This window comes from Atta colombica, unplaced genomic scaffold (genome assembly GCF_001594045.1).
Source record: "Atta colombica isolate Treedump-2 unplaced genomic scaffold, Acol1.0 scaffold126, whole genome shotgun sequence".
Taxonomy (NCBI): Eukaryota; Metazoa; Arthropoda; class Insecta; order Hymenoptera; family Formicidae; genus Atta; species Atta colombica.
The window spans coordinates 4974874-4982987 of record NW_017259213.1 but is presented as its reverse complement, the minus strand read 5'-3'; the positions used below and the strand labels follow the sequence as shown (position 1 = coordinate 4982987).

Sequence of the window (8114 nt, the reverse complement as noted above, 5' to 3'; positions counted from 1 at the left end):
TATATATAATAAAAAATCTATTAATTTTTATAGGTTCTTCTCGTAGGTTCATTTTGTCTGTCTTCTTCTCATCAACTGATTTACGAGGAACAAAATAACAATACTTTCAATGTTATTAGTTTTATTATTTTGATGTCTTTGATTTGTGACTTTTTGGATTGGAAGATAATTCCAAAAAAAAAGAGAAAAAAGTAAATATTTATACTTTGACATTCTCACTTTTGTTTTTTACTTATGTTTATTCTGCGCACCCCGCTTAAATGTAAATCTCTTTGAATACATAATAAATTAAACAATATTAAATTCAATTTACGCTAAATATACAGTAAATGTATTTTTATCCAAATTAAAGGTGATATGATTAAAATAAACATTTAGAAGAAAAATGAGAAAACAATAAAGAGAAAAACAAGAACAATTTGCTTTTTTTTTACTAGCAGTAGTCAATTTTTCTATTTTCGAAAGTGTTGCAAGTAATTGTTGAAAATATTCTACGCGATGGTCGATTCTCGCGATTCCATGCGTATCGACAGAGTAGTAATTCCGACATTTCCATAATCGCGAGTAATCTCGGCGAATGTGCGCGACGAGCGAAGACACGAGCGATAATCTGACAATGTGGCACCTGCGGTAAAAAGAGGACTTCTAACCTGCCTTCGTGCTGACTCAGGCTGAAGAAGTGACATTATGTCTTAGAATACGAATAATTGGCATAGTGCACCGGATAGAAACGCGCGTGTATTATATGTAATTATGTCTGCATGTGATATACGAAGATGAATCTACTGTCGGTCGTTTTTGGGGTCCTCTGCTTCCTGGACGTGTTTAGGTCCTCCTACGCGTGGGACAACGACGAGCTAGAGGTGTTTGACGTGGTCGAGGAGGTCAATCAAAATTTCTACGATGTGCTGGGCGTTACGCAGGTAATTTTTCTTGCATATATGTTCGAAATATACATTCGCAATGTTAATGTAATTGCGCGAATGCACGCACGAAGCAACAAACCTGATTAAGATTGATGTAAATTTTTCTCTTCAGTCTGCAAATGCTTCGGAGATCAAGAAGGCTTTCAGACGCCTGTCGTTGCAACTACATCCAGACAAAAACCCAGCGGAAGATGCAGAGCTGCAGTTCAGGAAGGTATTTTAGAAACTCGAAGATGTGTGACATGTTGAAGTTCTTAAATTAACATCTTTGAATTTCTTTTTCAGTTAGTCGCTGTTTATGACATTTTGAAAGATCCTGGAAAGCGGCAAAAATATGATAATGTACTTGTTAATGGACTGCCCAATTGGCGATCTGCGGTGTATTATTATCGCCGTGTCAGAAAAATGGGATTATTGGAGATGAGTCTTATTTTATTCACAGTTATCACGATAGGGCAATATCTCGTAGCTTGGGCGTCATATTTTGAAAAACGGTACACTTGTGTGAGTAACATACAACTAAGAGACCATGCTTCTGTTTTTTTATATAATTAATATAAAAAATTAATACTTATATATTATGATTACAGGAACAAGTTTTAGGTAGTAAACTTCAAAAGCTACAAAAAAAAAATAGAAAGAGCAAAATAGATGTTCCAGATTTAGCTGATATTTTAGAAAAGATTCCTATTCCAACAATGTGGAACACTCTTCCATTTCAATTACCAAAATGGATAATAAGTTCCATAATAGCTATACCTTTTACTATTCGTCTCATCTTTCAACTCTTGAAAGAGAGGAAAGAAAAGAAAAAACAAGAGGAAGAAGAGGCACTGTACGTTTACAATTATTATTGTTATAGTTTATATCTCTCATAAAAACCTAAATATTTTTTTCAGAGCACAAGAGAATGAACAGCCTGAACCAGAAATAACATCGCGTAGTATTAGGAAACGTAGGTCTGGTTTTACACCGCAAGAAAGAAGCGGTAATAATTCTAAGGAACCTGTAAAGAAAGAGGATTGCGATTACACGAATCATGTCTATGAGAAGCCAACGGTAGCTGGTGGCTTGTGGACTGATAATGATATACTAGAATTGATAAAATACGTGAAGAAATATCCTGGTGGAACTCCAGAACGATGGGAGAAAATCGCGAGTGTTATGAATCGTACCGTTGCAGAAGTTACGCATATGGCTAAGAAGGTTATTATTCTGTTATAATTAACTTTATTTCACTGTTATAATCAATTATATTTCTTAATAAATCGACTACAGAAGTTGAGTCGCATATACTTTACGTTAGGTGAAAGAGGAAGGTTTAAAGCCTGCTGAATCAGTGGAAGAAGTTTTTGCGGAAGAAAAACCGAAGAAGATCAAGACCCGCAGTGAAAATACAGTCAGCACTGCTGAGTGGAGTCAAGAACAGCAAAGGGCATTAGAAGCGGCTCTAACGAAATATCCCAAAGGTACATCTATAGATAGATGGGAAAAAATTGCAAATTGTGTCGAGGGGAAAACAAAGGTACAATTATTTATATTATACTTCTCCTTATGGAATAGAAATGTTTAAATCTTCATTTATCATTATAATTTTAAAATTACATTGCTTGTTTACAGGAAGAATGCCAAGTACGCTATAAACAATTGGTGGAATTAGTGAAAAAGAAGCAGCAATTTCAATAGTTTTTGTATAGAATTCCGTTTTCTCGAAAATGTACTTTGTACCGTCGAGCCAAAAAATAGTATTACTGAACAATACCATAAGTGTGAAAGTGAAAAAAAGTGATATTTCCTGATTATAAAAAATATCAGTTCGTCTAGAAAATCATAAATTTCCTACAAATTCTTTTATACAAATGGTGCGTCGACTGTGTTATATGTAATATGAATATGCGTCCTTGAAAAAACTCGGTTATTATAAAAAAATCAGAATGAATTTAAGAAAAGAAAGAATAAATTAAATAGAGAAATCCTTCCTATGTCATCTTATATTAAATGTTATCGAGAATGTATTTATTTAATAAATTTAATAATTAATTAAGAGGGGAAAGACTGAAAGCGTATAATCTTAAAACAATGCCCTCTTCTCTAAGAAGACTTGATTACTCAATGTATCATACCTTATCAAAATAATTTCTGGTGATAAATGTTGAAAAATATCGAAGATCTAATATGATGTGAATGAGTATGATTATATATTTACAATGTTTACAAGTATGTACACTATAGAGATCTGTAAATAATCTTTTTTTTTTATGCATTCTTGTACATAATTTCATTATGTTACATTTCTCCAATTTCAGAATGACATTATAATAAAATCAATTCAATATCTTCATATCATAAACTGCCTTATTCCTTATTTCCTAATAACAAAAAGTTCTTTTTTACATGTATCGAAAATGTAATATTGTACGTGCAAAAAAATGTTCTTTGTTCCACAAAATCTGGTCACTATAAGTACAAGTTGTTGCTGCATAAAATCAATAAAAATACTGAACGCTAAGATTGTTTGTTCTATATCTCTACAACTTTCAGAAAAGTGAAACGCCAAGTCAAATTATTGTACCGAAATAATATTTACACAGATTATAAGCGCGTTCTTTAATTACGTCGCCTGCGGACTCGCGATATTCTCCACGCGTTCGGCTCTTCGTACTTATTGTAGAGTGGTTCCAGTCTTTGATTCTTTTTAAACTTGCTAAGTTTGGTCGGATCGCTGAACTTAAAGAATGCGGGTGCAAACTCCACCAACCATTTCGGATCGATCGTCGTCACTTCTCTCATGTACTCCTTGGTAGTCTGTACCAATTCATGATAGATTACCCATTCCGGCTGGCGATTGAACAACGCGCTACTTGGATGAATGTACACCACTTGGCTGTCGACTAGTGTTCTGTAGCCCTCCTGTGGATCTTTTTTCGCAGCGTTTCTAAAGAATCCCGAGCACACTGCTTTCTGTATCCGCACCGTATTTTTACCGGCTGACACTACGTCCAATTTATGCCTGTCCATTATACCCAGCAATTGCTTACGCACATCCTGGGCACGCTTCAATGTCCTTATCTGCACAAAATTTTCGTAGCACCAGGCGTTACTCAACTTATTGTTCTTCCAGGAATTATAGACTGCCAGTAAAGTCAGGTGATCGCCTTCGGGTTGATTGAACTTGGCTTTCTTCTGATCGGCCAAAGCTTGCTTATCCTTCGGTCGGTAGAAAACATTTTGAACGGACAGCATACTGACGATAGTTAGAATCTCATCGGAGCATTGAAGATGTACGCTCATGATTAACATCTTGGACAGATTCGGTTCCAGCGGGAATTCTGCCATTCGCCGACCCAGCCGTGTAAGTAGACCCTCGTTATCGAGAGCGCTCAAACTGTGCAATGACTCTAATGCCATGATTAGTGATTCCACTGGCGGCGCATCCATGAAATCAAAATGCAGAAGATCATTGATGCCCATAGTCTTCAGTTGTAGCACAGTGGTGGCCAGATTCGTACGTTGTATCTCCGGAACCGGTGTTGGTAGCATCTCATCTCTATAAGCTCGTTCGGTGTAAAGCCGATAACACTTTCCAGGTCCGGTTCTGCCAGCTCTTCCGCTTCTCTGTTTTGCTGCTGCCTGACTAATCGGCGTCACTATAAGACTGTCCATGCCGGTTTTAGAATTGTAAACTTTTTGTTTGACAAAGCCTGGATCAACGACATAATATATTCCATCAATCGTTAGACTGGTCTCGGCGATATTCGTGGCGATGACAACCTTACGTGAGCCGGGCGGCGCCGGCTCGAATATTCTGGTCTGCATTTCTGAGGGCAAGGCTGAATAAACTGGGAGGATAATTAGCTCTGGTACATCTGGACCTAGTGACTTCATGCGCTCATAAAGGATCTCACAGGCAGTATCAATCTCCTCCTGACCAGTGAGAAAGAGCAAGATATCGCCTGGCGGCTCACGTAGATGAATCTGCATGACAGTGATAAGTGCAGCGTCCAGATAGTCAGTCTCTGGCTCTTTCGTATACATTACCTCGACTTCGAATGTGCGTCCGGGTATGGTGAAGATTGGTGCCTCGAAAAAGTATTGCGAGAATTTGACCGCATCCAGAGTAGCGCTAGTGACGATCAGTTTGAGATCGGGTCTGCGACCTACCGCTTGCTTTAGCAGACCGAACAGCACATCCGTATGTATCGTTCGTTCGTGCGCCTCGTCTAGCATAATCACTGAATATGTTTTCAGATCAAGGTCCATCAAGCACTCACGTAACAACATACCATCCGTCATGTACTTGATACTAGTTTCTGGCCCGGTACAATCCTCGAAACGGATGGTGTAGCCCACCTCCTGGCCTAGGCAGCAACCAAATTCCTCCGCCACTCTCTTAGCCACACTCATTGTTGCAACACGACGTGGTTGCGTACAGCCAATCTTGCCGCGCGCAGTAAAACCGGTCTCCGCTAGATACTGCGTGATCTGCGTCGTCTTGCCCGAACCGGTCTCTCCAATTACAATTAGAATCTGATTGTCCGTCACAGCTTTTACCAGATCATCGCGCAACTTATAGATTGGCAAGCTCTGACGTTGCTCCAACAGTGTCAGATTAGTCTTTTTGCCAAAAGATGACTTTTTACCGCCTATCACGTGCTTCTTCCATTCGGGTAGATCTTGCGTTTGTAGGCCAATGCCACGCATGTTTGCCGCCAAGGTACGACTCTCCGCTTCAGGTAACGGATCTATCCAATTCTTATTCAGTCCAGTGGGCACAGAATCCATCTCCTGCTCGCGCTGCAGCATCTTCTGTTCTCTTCGCTCCTTTGCCAGAGCGCTCTGCATCATCGCTGCCTGCGCCAGTGAGCCATCCGGGTTTTTCACTATTCTCACGGGACTGAGATCACCCAATGCTCTACCGTGACCATGCAAAAACGGCGGTTCCTCTTCGACCAGCTCGATTTCCACGTCCTCTTCTTCGTCGTCCTCTCGTGGCAAAATTCCAGTCTCCGTGTCGAATTCTGGCAACTCGCTCCTGTCAATGCACGATGCGGCCAACATCTGCTTGATTTCCCACTTCTCCGGCGACGACAAACGTTGCACGCGCTTCCTAGAGTATGTTTCGTCCTCATCATAGTTACCTTGAAGCTCCAGCAAAGAGGTAGGCCTATCCGGATTACGTAAATGCTTCTCATCTTCGTCGGCTTTCGCGATTGGCACCACGGGATTTAAATCTCTCCCAGTTTCCTGATCAACGTCCTTCATGCTCAAAGATACCTTCTGTCCACCGACGCTGAGAACTTTCACTAGAACTTTCTGTCCTCTGGAGACCACGTCGCTCGCGTTTGCCACTCGACCCTCCCGCCTCAATTGAGAGATATGAACCAGGCCCTCCCAACGACGTCGCAAACCTTCCAGTTGAACGAAACAACCGAAAGGCACAATATTCGCGACCTTACCCGCGTAAATCTTACCTACTTCCGGCTCCGCAGAGAGCGTTTCTTCGACGGAACGGGATCTGGATCGGTCGGCATCACGTCTCCTGGAGTGTCTCGCATCTTTACGATTACGAGACGACGATCTCTTGCGTTCTCGGGATCCGGATCGTCTCCTGCGTGCTCTGTCACGTGATCTATAACGTGTCCGCGATCTGGAACGCGTTCTGGATCTGCGCCGTCTCTCTTTTCGATTCAATGATCTGTGACGCCTTTTGTCCCTTGACCTGCTTCTACTCTTCCTTTCTCGCTTATTCTTTTTTTCGCCAATCTTACCGTTACTTTTCTCGATATTCGCAGAGTGTTTCTTGTTAGACGGCGCGAATGCTTCTAGGGAGGCCATAACATCGTTGACGATATCTTCATCATTAGTCTCGGAACGTGGATCGTCATTCGGTAAAGCCAGCGCTGGAAATTTTATCGCCAATTCGTCCTGCTTATTCTTAGACGGCTTCTCGGTAGATGATTTCACGGGTTTCATATGCTGTATTATTCTGAGAAGATTTGCTATGAAGGAGTCCGAGAATTCGGCTCCATTCTCAATCAGTACCTTCTTGAATGATAGGAATGTCTTGTTATTTTCAGCCAGATGTATAATGAATTCAGCCAAGTCCTTGTCATTCAATCCCAAATGATTCTCCAATTCCGTGCAGATTTTTGACACCAGAGATAGGTGTTCCAATTGATTAACCTCTTCCATTTTATCCGCACAAGATATTTTGTGACACACTTCTTAATTTCTTTACTTAAACCTAGATACTTAATTCTTGCGACACTTATTAATAGCGACAAGAGCTTTTCGATCAAACGCTTGTTTTCCACTTATAACTCTGTATTACTTGCATCATGATTACAAGCTAGAAATTACTAGAAATAACGCAAATACAGGCGATCAGAGTCATCAGAGAATTATAACAGCGTCTAACCTAATCTTTCCATCACTCGCGCCATCTATACGTTCATTTACTTGGAACTTTGACGTATCACTATTTCGTTGGTAAAGTTCTGTAATGCAGCGGCGTGAAACTGAAAATGCTGTATTTTACCGGTAAAATAGTTCCTGTGTTATTAAACGTGGAAAGGGAGATTATATTTGAATTGTTTACTTCATAGAGAAGGATTATTAATTTACTCCTTTTTGGTTTATTTAAAGATTTGGATGCTACTACAAGTATTTGATTGTTACCTGTAATAAAGGATTGATAAAATTCAGTTTAAGATGCAGGCTGTCGAGGAGAGAGACGAAGGCACGGAACTTTCTTCGAATGATAGCGACCGAATCGAAACTATACGAATGGAATTGAGGGAGGCTACCTTAATAAAAAGGAAGGAGAATCGTTTATCCGCCTGGAACAAGAGTCGCATTAATTTGGGAGAATATTCTGGGGTTGAATTGTTTTCCATCGAGTACATCGACAAGAAAGTAAAGCTTCTCAAGAGGAAAAGAATATCCCTTGCAGATTATAGATATTTGCCCAATGCTCTTATTCAGGTATTTCTCACTGAAGTAATTTTTATTAAATATCATATAGAATTATATTTTAATCTTATAAAATATTTTATAGAATATCTTATAAAAATATAATCAATATCTGTAACGAGCAGATTGTTCTAAGAATTACAATTCAATTTGTATTATATTCTGTACAAAAAGCACAAACATTTTGATTTACTCAGACTTTATCGGTACCAAATT

At 39.6% G+C, this 8114-nt stretch overlaps 3 protein-coding genes across 3 annotated transcripts in view; 2 read left to right on the top strand and 1 right to left on the bottom strand.

Annotated features, from left to right (window-relative positions):
* The first annotated feature begins 619 nt into the window (after positions 1 to 619).
* LOC108695064 (dnaJ homolog subfamily C member 1-like) lies at positions 620 to 2981 on the top strand. The gene is made up of 7 exons (XM_018204807.1): positions 620 to 923; positions 1039 to 1140; positions 1212 to 1430; positions 1517 to 1761; positions 1826 to 2132; positions 2233 to 2451; positions 2547 to 2981. Exons 1-7 carry the CDS (start codon positions 777 to 779, stop codon positions 2610 to 2612), a joined length of 1305 nt encoding a protein of 434 aa, XP_018060296.1. The 5' UTR covers positions 620 to 776; the 3' UTR covers positions 2613 to 2981.
* Positions 2982 to 3160: 179 nt separating this feature from the next.
* On the bottom strand, positions 3161 to 7290 carry LOC108684185 (ATP-dependent RNA helicase DHX8). The gene has a single exon (XM_018188350.1). It carries the CDS (start codon positions 7116 to 7118, stop codon positions 3534 to 3536), a length of 3585 nt encoding a protein of 1194 aa, XP_018043839.1. The 5' UTR covers positions 7119 to 7290; the 3' UTR covers positions 3161 to 3533.
* Positions 7291 to 7395: 105 nt separating this feature from the next.
* LOC108695164 overlaps positions 7396 to 8114 on the top strand; it is a 2080-nt gene continuing 1361 nt past the window's right edge. Inside the window, exons 1-2 of the mRNA XM_018204925.1 lie at positions 7396 to 7466; positions 7632 to 7910. Of these exons, the coding sequence (XP_018060414.1) occupies positions 7638 to 7910 (273 nt within the window). The 5' untranslated portion in view covers positions 7396 to 7466; positions 7632 to 7637. The remainder of the gene's footprint in view (positions 7467 to 7631; positions 7911 to 8114) is intronic.

What these genes read in the sequence shown, in the direction of transcription:
- LOC108695064 (XM_018204807.1), top strand. Translation starts at nt 777, where the DNA reads ATGAATCTACTGTCGGTCGTTTTTGGGGTCCTCTGCTTCCTGGACGTG. An exon ending in CAGAGCTGCAGTTCAGGAAG is followed by an intron (nt 1,141 to 1,211) that starts GTATTTTAGAAA and finishes TTTCTTTTTCAG; the next exon opens with TTAGTCGCTGTTTATGACAT. An exon ending in TTGAAAAACGGTACACTTGT is followed by an intron (nt 1,431 to 1,516) that starts GTGAGTAACATA and finishes TTATGATTACAG; the next exon opens with GAACAAGTTTTAGGTAGTAA.
- LOC108684185 (XM_018188350.1), bottom strand. Translation starts at nt 7,118, where the DNA reads ATGGAAGAGGTTAATCAATTGGAACACCTATCTCTGGTGTCAAAAATC.